This window comes from Panulirus ornatus, chromosome 5, assembly GCF_036320965.1.
Source record: "Panulirus ornatus isolate Po-2019 chromosome 5, ASM3632096v1, whole genome shotgun sequence".
Taxonomy (NCBI): Eukaryota; Metazoa; Arthropoda; class Malacostraca; order Decapoda; family Palinuridae; genus Panulirus; species Panulirus ornatus.
This window is the reverse complement of record NC_092228.1, coordinates 23,977,202-23,993,458: the sequence shown is the minus strand read 5'-3', so window position 1 is coordinate 23,993,458 and position 16,257 is coordinate 23,977,202. Positions and strand designations below refer to the sequence as shown.

Sequence of the window (16,257 nt, the reverse complement as noted above, 5' to 3'; positions counted from 1 at the left end):
GTCGGACGTATGGTGCTGTCTAGCAGAACCTGATTTTCTATATATCCCATATAGAGTTCAGCTAAAGTTGGGCCAAGTAGAGAGCTCATTGCGACTCCCTCTACCTGATAATACAAGCACGCAGTAGGCTTTCTAGTATGGTTTTAGGAATCTTGGGTGTTAGTTTGATAAGCGATTATAGATATTGTCGAGTACTATCTCAATAACGAATAAACTTTATACTTTTAGTGATCCCAGAAGTCCATCTGGTAAAGTACTACGGAGAATATCAGTAAATTCCTCGGGTGATCGATGAAAATACATAGGAGTAATAAAGGAACAAATTATCCGCTTGATCTGTTTGATTGAACTGTATATGGGTGTAATTTCTAGGAAATTAGGGAAATTATTGGGTGGAGTGGATTGCCGGTTTCATGGATCTTCACAAGGGCCGTACAAATATTTTCAGCCACGCCCCAGATGACACACTTTCTACCTTCACGCGTACAGACCTAAGACAAACTTCCCACCCGTTGATCCATTGAGTGTGACCCCTACCGACCACGCAGGAACTTCAAAGAAACGTGATGAGCAGGTCAACATAATACCTAGTTCTTCTCATAGCTTAGTTTATGCTTTGATAATTTTTCCTAAATGGACAATATAATATCATAACTGGCATCATTACTCAGAGGGCATCAGTACTGCAATATATCAAAGTATTCATAATAGAAATCTAAAGGACTAGCTTCCATGATTACAATTTATTTATGTAATATGTCAAAGCATGAGAGAGCACACTACCCTTTCTGCTTACCGTAAGTAACAAAAGATGAAGTTACATCATACGCCGGTTATCCTATGTATCTACGTTATCCCATATGACAGTTATATCCATAAGTGTACATGTCTCCACCGCTCACCCCCCATAAAAACAGCTAAATGCTGTGCCTCCCCTTCTCCTTACACACTCACAAGGTAGTGCAGGTGAACACAGAGGAATGCATGGATTTACGGACCGTATCTACTTTCATCCAGTCATCAAACAGTACGTATTCATACACCATAAGACTGGCTGTACATATTATATCCTTCTCCATCCACTATCCAGGTGGTGTACGTCAACACAACAGAAGACCTGACCAGGATAATCTGGACATCGTCAATGTGTCGTGGTTACTTCCTCCTGCTGAACGATCCTGAACCATTGCTGACCTTCGCCACAACTTACCAAGACACATGGGATTACAGTGGAAGGTAGGATAACTTGTTTTTAAGGATAATGCCCGAAAAGCAATGTTCTTGGCTATACGGAAAATATACAGGAAAATGCACACACCTTTAAAAAGAAAATGCACGCGTGTGTGTGTGTGTGTGTGTGTGTGTGGGTGGGTGTGTGTATGTGTTTGTGAGTGTGTCTGTGTGTGTGTGTGTGTCTGTGTGTGTGTGTGTAGGAGTTATTTTATTGATTTATTTTGCTTTGTCGCTGTCTCCCGCGTTTGCGAGGTAGCGCAAGTAAACAGACGAAAGAAATGGCCCAACCCACCCCCATACACATGTATATACATACATGTCCACACACGCAAAATACATACCTATACATATCAATGTACACATATATATACACACAGAGACACATACATATATACCAATGCACACAATTCACACTGTCTGCCTTTATTGATTCCCATCGCCACCTTGCCACACATGGAATACAATCCCCCTCCCACCTCATGTGTGCGAGGTAGCGCAAGGAAAAGACAATAAAAGGCCCCATTCGTTCACGCTCAGTCTCTAGCTGTCAGGCAATAATACCCGAAACCACAGCTCCCTTTCCACATCCAGGCCCCACACAACTTTCCATGGTTTACCCCAGACGCTTCACATGCTCTGATTCAATCCACTGACAGCACGTCAACCCCGGTATACCAAATCGATCCAATTCACTCTATTCCTTACCCGCCTTTCACCCTCCTGCATGTTAAGGCCCCGATCACTCAAAATCTTTTTCACTCCATCTTTCCACCTCCAATTTGGTCCCCCACTTCTCGTCGTTCCCTCCACCTCCGACACATATATCCTCTTGGTCAATCTTTCCTCACTCATTCTCTCCATGTGCCAAAACCATTTCAAAACACCCTCTTCTGCTCTCTCAACCACGCTCTTTCTATTTCCACACATCTCTCTTACCCTTACATTACTTACTCGATCAAACGACCTCACACCACACATTGCCCTCAAACATCTCATTTCCAGCACATCCACCCTCCTGCGCACCACTCTATCCATAGCCCACACCTCGCAACCATACAACATTGTTGGAACCACTATTCCTTCAAACATACCCATTTTTGATTTCCGAGATTTCCACACATTCTTCAAGGCTCCCAGGATTTTCGCCCCCTCCCCCACCTATGATTCACTTCCGCTTCCATGGTTCCATCCGGTGCCACATCCACTCCCAGATATCTAAAACACTTTAATTCCTCCAGTTTTTCTCCATTCAAACTTACCTCCCAATTGACTTGACCCTCAACCCTACTGTACCTAATAACCTTGCTCTTATTCACATTTACTCTTAACTTTCTTCTTTCACACACTTTACCAAACTCAGTCACCAGCTTCTGCAGTTTCTCACATGAATCAGCCACCAGCGCTGTGTCATCAGCGAACAACAACTGACTCACTTCCCAAGCTCTCTCATCCACAACAGACTTCATACTTGCCCCTCTTTCCAAAACTCTTGCATTCACCTCCCTAACAACCCCATCCATAAACAAATTAAACAACCATGGAGACATCACACACCCCTGCCGCAAACCTACATTCACTGAGAACCAATCACTTTCCTCTCTTCCTACACGTACACATGCCTTACATACTCGATAAAAACTTTTCACTGCTTCTAACAACTTGCCTCCCCCACCATATATTCTTAATACCTTCCACAAAGCATCTCTATCAACTCTATCATATGCCTTCTCCAGATCCATTAATGCTACATACAAATCCATTAGCTTATCTAAGTATTTCTCACATACATTCTTCAAAGCAAACACCTGATCCACATATCCTCTACCACTTATGAAACCACACTGCTCTTCCCCAATCTGATGCTCTGTACATGCCTTCACCCTCTCAATCAATAAACTCCCATATAATTTACCAGGAATACTCAACAAACTTATACCTCTGTAATTTGAGCACTCACTCTTATCCCCTTTGCCTTTGTACTATGGCACTATGCACGCATTCCGCCAATCCTCAAGCACCTCACCATGAGTCATACATACATTAAATAACCTTGCCAACCAGTCAACAATACAGTAACCCCCGTTTTTAATAGATTCCACTGCAATGCCATCCAAACCTGCTGCGTTGCCGGCTTTCATCTTCCGTAAAGCTTTTACTACCTCTTCTCTGTTTACCAAATCATTTTCCCTAACCCTCTCACTTTGCACACCACCTCGACCAAAACACCCTATATCTGCCACTCTATCATCAAACATATTCAACAAACCTTCAAAATACTCACTCCATCTCCTTCTCACATCACCACTACTTGTTATCACCTCCCCATTAGCGCCCTTCACTGAAGTTCCCCTTTGCTCCCTTGTCTTACGCACTTTATTTACCTCCATCCAGAACATCTTTTTATTCTCCCTAAACTTTAATGATACTCTCTCACCCCAACTCTCATTTGCCCTCTTTTTCACCTCTTGCTCCTTTCTCTTGACCTCCTGTCTCTTTCTTTTATACATCTCCCACTCAACTGCATTTTTTCCCTGCAAAAATCGTCCAAATGCCTCTCTCTTCTCTTTCACTAATAATCTTACTTCTTCATCCCACCACTCACTACCCTTTCTAATCAACCCACCTCCCAAGCTTCTCATGCCACAAGCATCTTTTGCGCAATCCGTCATTGATTCCCTAAATACATTCCATTCCTCACCCACTCCCCTTACTTCCATTGTTCTCACCTTTTTCCATTTTGTACTCAGTCTCTCCTGGTATTTCCTCACACAAGTCTCCTTCCCAAGCTCACTTTCTCTCACCACTCTCTTCAGCCCAACATTCACTCTTCTATTCTGAAAACCCATACAAATCTTCACCTTAGCCTCAACAAGATAATGATCAGACATCCCTCCAGTTGCACCTCTCACCACATTAACATCCAAAAGACTCTCTTTCGCGCGCCTGTCAATTAACACGTAATCCAATAACGCTCTTTGGCCATCTCTCCTACTTACATACGTATACTTATGCATATCTCGCTTTTTAAAACAGGTATTCCCAATCACCAGTCCTTTTTCAGCACATAAATCTACAAGCTCTTCACCATTTCCATTTTCAACACTGAACACCCCATGTATACAAATTATTCCCTCAACTGCCACATTACTCACCTTTGCATTCAAATCGCCCATCACTAAAACCCGGTCTTGTGCATCAAAACCACTAACACACTCATTCAGCTGCTCCCAAAACACTTGCCTCTCATGATGTTTCTTCTCATGCCCAGGTGCATATGGACCAATAATCACCCATCTCTCTCCATCAACTTTCAGTTTTACCCATATTAATCGAGAATTTACTTTCTTACATTCTATCACATACTCCCACAACTCCTGATTCAGGAGTACTGCTACTCCTTCCCTTGCTCTTGTCCTCTTACTAACCCCTGACTTTACTCACAAGACATTCCCAAACCACTCTTCCCTTTTAACCTTGAGCTTCGTTTCACTTGGAGCCAAAACATCCAGGTTCCTTTCCTCAAACATACTACCCATCTCTCCTTTTTTCACATCTTGGTTACATCCACACACATTTAGACACCCCAATCTGAGTCTACAAGGAGGGTGAGCACTCCCCGCGTGACTCCTTCTGTTTCCCATTTTTAGTATATATTTTGTAACAATAGTCCCATGGCTGATTCCTTGTGGGCAGTGAGACCACCATGAAATTAATCCTAAGTATATCTAATTGACGTTTCCGCGTCAGGAAAGTATCACCGGGATATATATATATATATATGTATATATATATATATATATATATGTATATATATATATATATATATATATATATATATATATATATATATATATATATATATATATATATATATATGTATATATATATATATATATATATATATATGTGCGAGGTAGCACTAGGAAAAGATTACAAAGCCCACATTCGTTCACACTCAGTCTCTAGCTGTCATGTGATAAAGCACCGAAACCACAGCTCCCTCTCCTCATCCAGGCCCAACAGCAATTTCCATGGTTTACCCCAGACGCTTCATATGCCCTGGTTCAATCCATTGACAGCACGTCGACCCCGGTATACCAAATCGTTCCAATTCACTCTATTCCTTGCATGCCTTTCACCCTCCTGCATGTTCAGGACCCAATTACTCAAAATTTTTTCACTCCATCTTTCCACCTCCAATTTGGTCTCCTAGTTCTCCTCGTTCCCTCCACCTCTGACACATATATCCTCTTGGTCAATCTTTCTTCATCCATTCTCTCCATGTGACCAAACCATTTCAAAACACCCTCTTCTGCTCTCTCAACCACACTCTTCTTATTACCACACATCTCTCTTACCCTGTTCATACTTACTCGATCAAACCACCTCACGCCACATATTGTCCTCAACAACTCATTTCCAGCACATCCACCCTCCTCTGCACAACTCTACCTATAGCCCACGCCTAGCAACCATATAACATTGTTGGAACCATTATTCCTTCAAACATAAACATTTTTGCTTTCAGAGATAATGTTCTCGACTTCCGCACATTTTTCAACGCTAGAACTTTCGCCCCCTTCCCAACGCTATGATTCACTTCCGCTTCTATGGTTCCATCCGCTGCTAAATCTTCGCCCAGATATCTAAAACACTTCACTTTCTCCAGTTTTTCTCCATTCAAACTTACATCCCAATTGACTTGTCCCTCAAGGAAGAGATGAAAGTGATTGGTTCTCAGTGATTGTAGGTTTGCGGCAGGGGTGTGCGATGTCTCCATGGTTGTTTAATTTGTTTGTGGATTGGGTTGTTAGGCAGTTGAATGCAAGAGTTTTGAAATGAGGGGCAAGTATGCAGTCTGTTGTAGATGAAAGAGCTTGGGAAGTGAGTCAGTTGTTGTTCGCTAATGATAAAGCGCTGCTGGCTGATTCGTGTGAGAAACTGCAGAGTTTATTAAAGTGACTGAGTTTATATGAAACTGACTGAGTTTATTAAAGTGTGGGAAAGAAGAAAGCTAAGAGTAAATTGAATAAGAGCAAGGTTATTAGGTACAGTAGGGTTCAGGGACAAGTCAACTAGGAGGTAAGTTTGAATGGAGAAAAACTAGAGGAAGTGAAGTGTTTTAGATATCTGGGAGTGGATTTGGCAGCGAATAGAACTATGGAAGCAGAAGTGAATCATAGAGTGGGGGAGGGGGGAATGATCTGGGAGCGTTGAAGAAAGTGTGGAAGTCGAGAACATTATCTTGGAAAGCAAAAATGGGTATGTTTGAAGTGATAGTGGTTCCAACAATGTTATATGATTGCGAGGCGTGGGCTATGGATAGAGTTGTGCGGAGGAGAGTGGATGTGCTAGAATTGAGATATTTGAGGACAATATGTGGTGTGAGGTGGTTTGATCGAGTAAGTAATAACAGGGTAAGAGAGATGTGTGGTAATAAAAAGAATGTGGTTGAGAGAGCAGAAGAGGGTGTTTTGAAATGGTTTGGTCACATGGAGAGAATGAGTGAGGAAAGATTGACCAAGAGAATATATGTGTCAGAGTTGTAGGGAACAAGAAGTGGGAGATCAAATTGTAAGTGGAAAGATGGAGTGAAAAAAATTTTGAGTGATCGGAGCCTGAGCATACAGGAGGGTGAAAGGCGTACAAGGAATTGGGTGAATTGGAACGATGTGGTATACCGGAGTCAACGTGCTGTCAGTGGATTGAACCAGGGCATGTGAATCGTCTGGGGTAAACCATAGAAAGTTCTCTGGGGCATGGATGAGGAAAGGGAACTGTGGTTTCGGTACATTATTACATGACAGCTAGAAACTGAGTGTGAGTGAATGTGGCCTTTGTTGTCTTTTCGTAGCGCTACCTCGCGCACATGAGGGGTGATGGGGTTGTTATTTCATGTGTGGCGGGGTGGCTTTAGGAATGAATAAAGGGAGACAGTATGAATTATGTACATGTGTATATATGTATATGTCTGTGTGTGTATATACATGTATACGTCGAAATGTGTAGGTATGTATATGTGCATTTGTGGACTTGATTGTATATCATGTGTATCTGGGTAGGTTGGACCATTCTTTCATCTGTTTCCTTGCGCTACCTCGCTAAAGCGGGAGACAGTGACAAAGCAAAATAAATATAAATAAATAGTATGAATTATATACATGTGTATATATGTATATGTCTGACTGTGTATACATATATGTATATGTCTGAGTGTATATACATATATGTATACGTTATGATGTATAGGTATGTATATGTGCGTGTATGGAAGTGTATGTATATACATGTGTATGTGGGTGGGTTGGGACCATTCTTTCGCCTGTTTCCTTGCAATACATCGCTAACGCGGGAGACAGCGAAAAAGTATAATAAGTAAATAAATAACATTGAAATGTATAGGTATCTATATTTGCGTGTGTGGACGTGTATGTGTATACATGTGTATGTGGGGGGTTGGGCCAATCTTTCCTCTGTTTCCTTACGCTACCTCGCTAACGCGGGAGACAGCGACAAAGTATAACAAAATAGAAATCTACAAGCTCTTCACCATTTCCATTTACAAATATGAACACCACATATACACCGCTCACTCAGCTGCTCCTAAAACACTTGCCTCCCATGATATTTCTTCTAAGGCCCAAGGTGTATACGCATCAATAATCACCCATCTCTCTCATTCCACTTTCAGGTTTACCCATATCAATCTAGGGTTTACTTTCTTACACTCTATCACATACTCCAACCACCCCTGTTTCAGGAGTAGTGCTACTCCTTCCCTTACTCTTGTCCTCTCACTAACCCCTTACTTTACTCCCTAGACATTCCCAAATATATATATATATATTTTTATTATTATCATTATTATTATAATTTGTCGCTGTCTCCCGCGTTTGCGAGGTAGCGCAAGGAAACAGACGAAAGAAATGGCCCAACCCACCCCCATACACATGTATATACATACGTCCACACACGCAAATATACATACCTGCACAGCTTTCCATGGTTTACCCCAGACGCTTCACATGCCTTGATTCAATCCACTGACAGCACGTCAACCCCGGTATACCACATCGATCCAATTCACTCTATTCCTTGCCCTCCTTTCACCCTCCTGCATGTTCAGGCCCCGATCACACAAAATCTTTTTCACTCCATCTTTCCACCTCCAATTTGGTCTCCCTCTTCTCCTCGTTCCCTCCACCTCCGACACATATATCCTCTTGGTTAATCTTTCCTCACTCATTCTCTCCATGTGCCCAAACCACTTCAAAACACCCTCTTCTGCTCTCTCAACCACGCTCTTTTTATTTCCACACATCTCTCTTACCCTTACGTTGCTCACTCGATCAAACCACCTCACACCACACATTGTCCTCAAACATCTCATTTCCAGCACATCCATCCTCCTGCGCACAACTCTATCCATAGCCCACGCCTCGCAACCATAAAACATTGTTGGAACCACTATTCCTTCAAACATACCAATTTTTGCTTTCCGAGATAATGTTCTCGACTTCCACACATTCTTCAAGGCCCCCAGAATTTTCGCCCCCTCCCCCACCCTATGATCCACTTCCGCTTCCATGGTTCCATCCGCTGGCAGATCCACTCCCAGATATCTAAAACACTTCACTTCCTCCAGTTTTTCTCCATTCAAACTCACCTCCCAATTGACTTGACCCTCACCCCTACTGTACTTAATAACCTTGCTCTTATTCACATTTACTCTTAACTTTCTTCTTCCACACACTTTACCAAACACAGTCACCAGCTTCTGCAGTTTCTCACATGAATCAGCCACCAGCGCTGTATCATCAGCGAACAACAACTAACTCACTTCCCAAGCTCTCTCATCCACAACAGACTTCATACTTGCCCTCTTTCCAAAACTCTTGCATTTACCTCCCTAACAACCCCATCCATAAACAAATTAAACAACCATGGAGACATCACACACCCCTGCCGCAAACCTACATTCACTGAGAACCAATCACTTTCCTCTCTTCCTACACGTACATATGCCTTACATCCTCGATAAAAACTTTTCACTGCTTCTAACAACTTGCCTCCCACACCATATATTCTTAATACCTTCCACAGAGCATCTCTATCAACTCTATCATATGCCTTCTCCAGATCCATAAATGCTACATACAAATCCATTTGCTTTTCTAAGTATTTCTCACATACATTGTTCAAAGCAAACACCTGATCCACATATCCTCTACCACTTCTGAAACCACACTGCTCTTCCCCAATCTGATGCTCTGTACATGCCTTCACCCTCTCAATCAATACCCTCCCATATAATTTACCAGAAATACTCAACAAACTTATACCTCTGTAATTTGAGCACTGACTCTTATCCCCTTTGCCTTTGTACAATGGCACTATGCACGCATTCCGCCAATCCTCAGGCACCTCACCATGAGTCATACATACATTAAATAACCTTACCAACCAGTCAACAATACAGTCACCCCCTTTTTTAATAAATTCCAGTTCACTCTATTCCTTGCACGCCTTTCACTCTCCTGCATGTTCAGGCCCCGATCATTCAAAATATATATATATATATATATATATATATATATATATATATATATATATATATATATATATATATATATATATATATATATATATATATATATATACTTTTTTTTTTTCATACTATTCGCCATTTCCCGCATTAGCGAGGTAGCGTTAAGAACAGAGAACTGGGCCTTTGAGGGAATATCCTCATATGGCCCCCTACTCTGTTCCTTCTTTTGGAAAATTAAAAAAAAAAAAAATATATATATATATATATATATATATATATATATATATATATATATATATATATATATATATATATATATATATATATATACTTGGAAAAACAAATGGATTTGTATGTAGCATTTATGGATCTGGAGAAGGCATATGATAGAGTTGATAGAAATGCTCTGTGGAAGGTATTAAGAATATATGGTGTGGGAGGCAAGTTGTTAGAAGCAGTGAAAAGTTATTATCGAGGATGTAAGGCATGTGTACGTGTAGAAAGAGAGGAAAGTGATTTGCGGCAGGGGTGTGTAATGTCTCCATGGATGTTTAATTTGTTTGTGGGTGGGGTTGTTAGGGAGGTGAATGCAAGAGTTTTGGAAAGAGGTGCAAGTATGCAGTCTGTTGTGGATGAGAGAGCTTGGGAAGTGAGTCAGTTGTTTTTCGCTGATGATACAGCGCTGGTGGCTGATTCATGTGAGAAACTGCAGGAGCTGGTGACTGAGTTTGGTAAAGTGTGTGAAAGAAGAACGTTAAGAGAAAATGTGAATAAGAGCAAGGTTATTAGGTACAGTAGGGTTGAGGGACAAATCAACTGGGAGGTAAGTTTGAATGGAGAAATGCTGGAGGATGTAAAGTGTTTTAGATACCTGGGAGTGGATCTGCCAGCGGATGTAATCATGGAAGCGGAAGTGAATCATTTTCTGGGGGAGGGGACGAAAATTCTGGGAGCCTTGAAGAATGTTAGGAAGTCGAGAACATTATCTCGGTAAGCAAATAAGGGTAAGTTTGAATTAATAATGGTTCCAACAATGTTGTATGGTTGCGAGGCGTGGGCTATGGATAGAGTTGTGCGCAGGAGGGTGGATGTGCTGGAAATGAGATGTTTGAGGAGAATATGTGGTGTGAGGTGGTTTGATCGAGTAAATAACGTAAGGGTAAGAGAGATGTGTGGAATTAAAAAGAGTTTGGTTGAGAGAGCAGAAGGTGTTTTGAATTTGTTTTTTCACGTGGAGAGAATGAGTGAGGAACGATTGGCCAAGAGGATATATGTGTCAGAGGTGGAGGGAACGAAGAGAAGTGGGAGACCAAATTGGAGACGGAAAGATGGAGTGAAAAACATTTTGAATGATCGGGGCCTGAACATGCAGGAGGGTGAAAGGCGTGCAAGGAATAGAGTGATCTGGAACGATGTGGTACACCTGAGTCGACTTGCTGTCAATAGATTGAACCAGGGTATGTGAAGCGTCTGAAGTAAACCATGGAAAGTTCTGTGGGGCCCGGATGTGGGAAGGGAGCTGTGGTATCGGTGCATTATTACATGACAGCTAGAGACTGATTGTGAACGAATGGGGCCTTTTTGTCTTTTCCTAGCGCTACCTCGCACACAAGAGGGTGGAGGGGGTTATTCCATGTGTGGCCAGGTGGCGATGGGAATAAATAAAGGCAGACAGTATGAATTATGTACATGTGTATATATGTACATATCTGTGTGTATATATATATATGTATATATATTAATATGTATAAGTATTCATATTAGCGTTTGTGGACGTGCATTTATATACATGTTTATATGGGTGGGGTAGGCCATTCTTTCGTCTGTTTCCTTGCGCTACTTCGCTAACGCGGGAGACAGCGACAAAGGAAAACAAAATAGAAATATATATATATACAAATATATATATATATGTATATATATATATATATATATATATATATATATATATATATATATATATATATATATATATTTTTTTAATTTTCCAAAAGAAGGAACAGAGAAGGGGGCCAGGTGAGGATATTCCCTCAATGGCCCAGTCCTCAGTTCTTAACGCTACCTCGCTAACGCGGGAAATGGCGAATAGTTTGAAAAAAAAAAATTATATATATTTATATATATATATATATATATATATATATATATATATATATATATATATATATATATATATATATCTTTCTTTCAAACTATTCGCCATTTCCCGCATTAGCGAGGTAGCGTTAAGAACAGAGGACTGGGCCTTGAGGGAATACCCTCACCTGGCCCAATTCTCTGTTCCTTCTTTTGGAAAACTAAAAAAAAAAACGAGAGGGGAGGATTTCCAGCCCCCCGCTCCCTCCCCTTTTAGTCGCCTTCTACGACACGCAGGGAATACGTGGGAAGTATTCTTTCTCCCCTATCCCCAGGGATATATATATATATATATATATATATATATTCAGGAGTAGTGCTACTCCTTCCCTTGCTCTTGTCCTCTCACTAAACCTTGACTTTACTCCCAAAACATTCCCAAACCACTCTTCCCCTTTACCCTTTAGCTTCGTTTCACTCAGAGCCAAAACATCCAGGTTCCTTTCCTCAAACATACTACCTATCTCTCCTTTTTTTTCTCATCTTCCTTACATCCACACACAGTTAGAGACCCCAATCTGAGCGTTCTTGGAGGATGAGCACTCCTCGCGTGACTCCTTCTTCTGTTTCCCCTTTTAGAAAGTTAAAATACAAGTAGGGGAGGGTTTCTGGCCCCACGCTCCCGTCCCCTATAGTCGCCTTCTATGACACGTGAGCAATGCGTAGGAAGTGAGTCAGTTGTTGTTCGCTGATGATACAGAGCTGGTGGCTGATTCATGTGAGAAACTGCAGAAGCTGGTGACTGAGTTTGGTAAAGTGTGTGGAAGAAGAAAGTTAAGAGTAAATGTGAATAAGAGCAAGGTTATTAGGTACAGTAGGGTTGAGGGTCAAGTCAATTGGGAGGTGAGTTTGAATGGAGAAAAACTGGAGGAAGTGAAGTGTTTTAGATATCTGGGAGTGGATCTGGCAGCGGATGGAACCATGGAAGCGGAAGTGGATCATAGGGTGGGGGAGGGGGCGAAAATTCTGGGGGCCTTGAAGAATGTGTGGAAGTCGTGAACATTATCTCGGAAAGCAAAAATGGGTATGTTTGAAGGAATAGTGGTTCCAACAATGTTGTATGGTTGCGAGGCGTGGGCTATGGATAGAGTTGTGCGCAGGAGGATGGATATGCTGGAAATGAGATGTTTGAGGACAATGTGTGGTGTAAGGTGGTTTGATCGAGTGAGTAACGTAAGGGTAAGAGAGATGTGTGGAAATAAAAAGAGCGTGGTTGAGAGAGCAGAAGAGGGTGTTTTGAAGTGGTTTGGGCACATGGAGAGAATGAGTGAGGAAAGATTAACCAAGAGGATATATGTGTCGGAGGTGGAGGGAACGAGGAGAAGAGGGAGACCAAATTGGAGGTGGAAATATGGAGTGAAAAAGATTTTGTGTGATCGGGGCCTGAACATGCAGGAGGGTGAAAGGAGGGCAAGGAATAGAGTGAATTGGAGCGATGTGGTATACCGGGGTTGACGTGCTGTCAGTGGATTGAATCAAGACATGTGAAGCGTCTGGGGTAAACCATGGAAAGCTGTGTAGGTATGTATATTTGCGAGTGTGGTCGTATATATATACATGTGTACGGGGGGGGGGGGGTTGGGCTATTTCTTTCGTCTGTTTCCTTGCGCTACCTCGCAAACGCGGGAGACAGCGACAAAGTATAATAAGATAATAAAAAAATTATATATATATATATATATATATATATATATATATATATATATATATATATATATATATATATATATATATATATATATAATATTCCCAAGCTCTCTCATCCCCAACAGACTTGCCCCTCTTTCCAAAACTCTTGCATTCACCTCCCTAACAACCCCATCCATAAACAAATTAAACAACCATGGAGACATCACACACCCCTGCCGCAAACCTACATTCACTGAGAACCAATCACTTTCCTCTCTTCCTACACGTACACATGCCTTACATCCTCGATAAAAACTTTTCACTGCTTCTAACAACTTGCCTCCCACACCATATATTCTTAATACCTTCCACAGAGCATCTCTATCAACTCTATCATATGCCTTCTCCAGATCCATAAATGCTACATACAAATCCATTTGCTTTTCTAAGTATTTCTCACATACATTGTTCAAAGCAAACACCTGATCCACACATCCTCTACCACTTCTGAAACCACACTGCTCTTCCCCAATCTGATGCTCTGTACATGCCTTCACCCTCTCAATCAATATCCTCCCATATAATTTACCAGGAATACTCAACAAACTTATACCTCTGTAATTTCAGCACTCACTCTTATCCTCTTTTCCTTTGTACAATGGCACTCTGCACGCATTCCGCCAATCCTCAGGCACATCACCATGAGTCATACATACATTAAATAACCTTACCAACCAGTCAACAATACAGTCACCCCCTTCTTTAATAAATTCCACTGCAATACCATCCAAACCTGCTGCCTTGCCGGCTTTCATCTTCCGCAAAGCTTTTACTACCTCTTCTCTGTTTACCAAATCATTTTCCCTAACCCTCTCACTTTGCACACCACCTCGATCAAAACACCCTATATCTGTTGGGGATGAGAGAGCTTGGGAAGTGAGTCAGTTGTTGTTCGCTGATGATACAGCGCTGGTGGCTGATTCATGCGAGTAACTGCAGAAGCTGGTGACTGAGTTTGGTAAAGTGTGTGGAAGAAGAAAGTTAAGAGTAAATGTGAATAAGAGCAAGGTTATTAGGTACAGTAGGGTTGGGGGTTAAGTCAACTGGGAGGTGAGTTTGAATGGAGAAAACTGGAGGAAGTAAAGTGTTTTAGATATCTGGGAGTGGATCTGGCAGCGGATGGAACCATGGAAGCGGAAGTGGATCATAGGGTGGGGGAGGGGGCGAAAATTATGGGATCCTTGAAGAATGTGTGGAAGTCGAGAACATTATCTCGGAAAGCAAAAATGGGTATGTTTGAAGGAATAGTGGTTCCAACAATGTTGTATGATTGCGAGGCGTGGGCTATGGATAGAGTTGTGCGCAGGAGGATGGATGTGCTGGAAATGAGATATTTGAGGACAATGTGTGGTGTGAGGTGGTTTGATCGAGTAAGTACCGTAAGGGTAAGAGAGATGTGTGGAAATAAAAAGAGCGTGGTTGAGAGAGCAGAAGAGGGTGTTTTGAAATGGTTCGGGCACATGGAGAGAATGAGTGAGGAAAGATTGACCAAGAGAATATATGTGTCGGAGGTGGAGGGAACGAGGAGAAGAGGGAGACCAAATTGGAGGTGGAAAGATGGAGTGAAAAAGATTTTGTGTGATCGGGGCCTGAACATGCAGGAGGGTGAAAGGAGGGCAAGGAATAGAGTGAATTGGAGCGATGTGGTATACCGGGGTTGACGTGCTGTCAGTGGATTGAATCAAGGCATGTGAAGCGTCTGGGGTAAACCATGGAAAGCTGTGTAGGTATGTACATTTGCGTGTGTGGACGTATGTATATACATGTGTATGGGTGTGGGCTGCGCCATTTCTTTCGTCTGTTTCCTTGCGCTACCTCGCAAACGCGGGAGACAGCGACAAAGCAAAAAAAAAAAAAAAAATTATATATATACATGTATATATATATATATATATATATGTAAATATATATATATATATATATATATATATATATATATATATATATGTAAATATATATATATATATATATATGTAAATATATATATATATATATATATATATATATATATATATATATATATATATCTTTCTTTTCTTTCTTTTATACTATTCGCCATTTCCCGCGTTAGCGAGGTAGCATTAAGTACAGAGGACTGGGCCTTTGAGGGAATACCCTCACCTGGCCCAATTCTCTGTTCCTTCTTTTGGAAAAAAAAAAAAAAAAAAAAAAAACTTTTAAAGGGGAAATAAATGTTTATAGTTGTGTTAATGGAGTGATAGTTTTCATGCATGGTGTTTTTGACAAGAAAATAGTGAAGTTGGAGAAAAATGTAGCTTAGACATTGAAGCTTATTGATACAGTGGTGAAATTGATGAGAACTGCTATTGACGTTTGTGTGAATAAATTGTACATTTCCTTTTCCATAGCCAGAGGTTGAACCATTATGTGACATTCATTTTTTTCATTCATTTCAAGCTAAAAGTTTGTTTTCTAAATTGTTTCTTACATTTTTCATATGTATATATATGTATGTGTGTGTGTGTGTGTGTATGTGCGTATGTGTGTGTATGTGTGTGTGTGTGTATATGTATATATATATGTATATTATCCCTGGGGATAGGGGTGAAAGAATACTTCCCACGTATTCCTCGCGTGTCGTAGAAAGCGACTAGAGGGGACGGGAGCGGGGGGCCGGAAATCCTCCCCTC

At 41.2% G+C, this 16,257-nt stretch overlaps 1 protein-coding gene across 1 annotated transcript in view; it reads left to right on the top strand.

Moving 5' to 3' along the window:
• The window catches only part of LOC139746798 (uncharacterized), a 77,106-nt gene that overhangs the window by 39,444 nt on the left and 21,405 nt on the right, over positions 1-16,257 (top strand). The window contains exon 3 of the mRNA XM_071658355.1: positions 1,091-1,236. Coding sequence (XP_071514456.1) covers positions 1,091-1,236 — 146 coding nt within the window. The remainder of the gene's footprint in view (positions 1-1,090; positions 1,237-16,257) is intronic.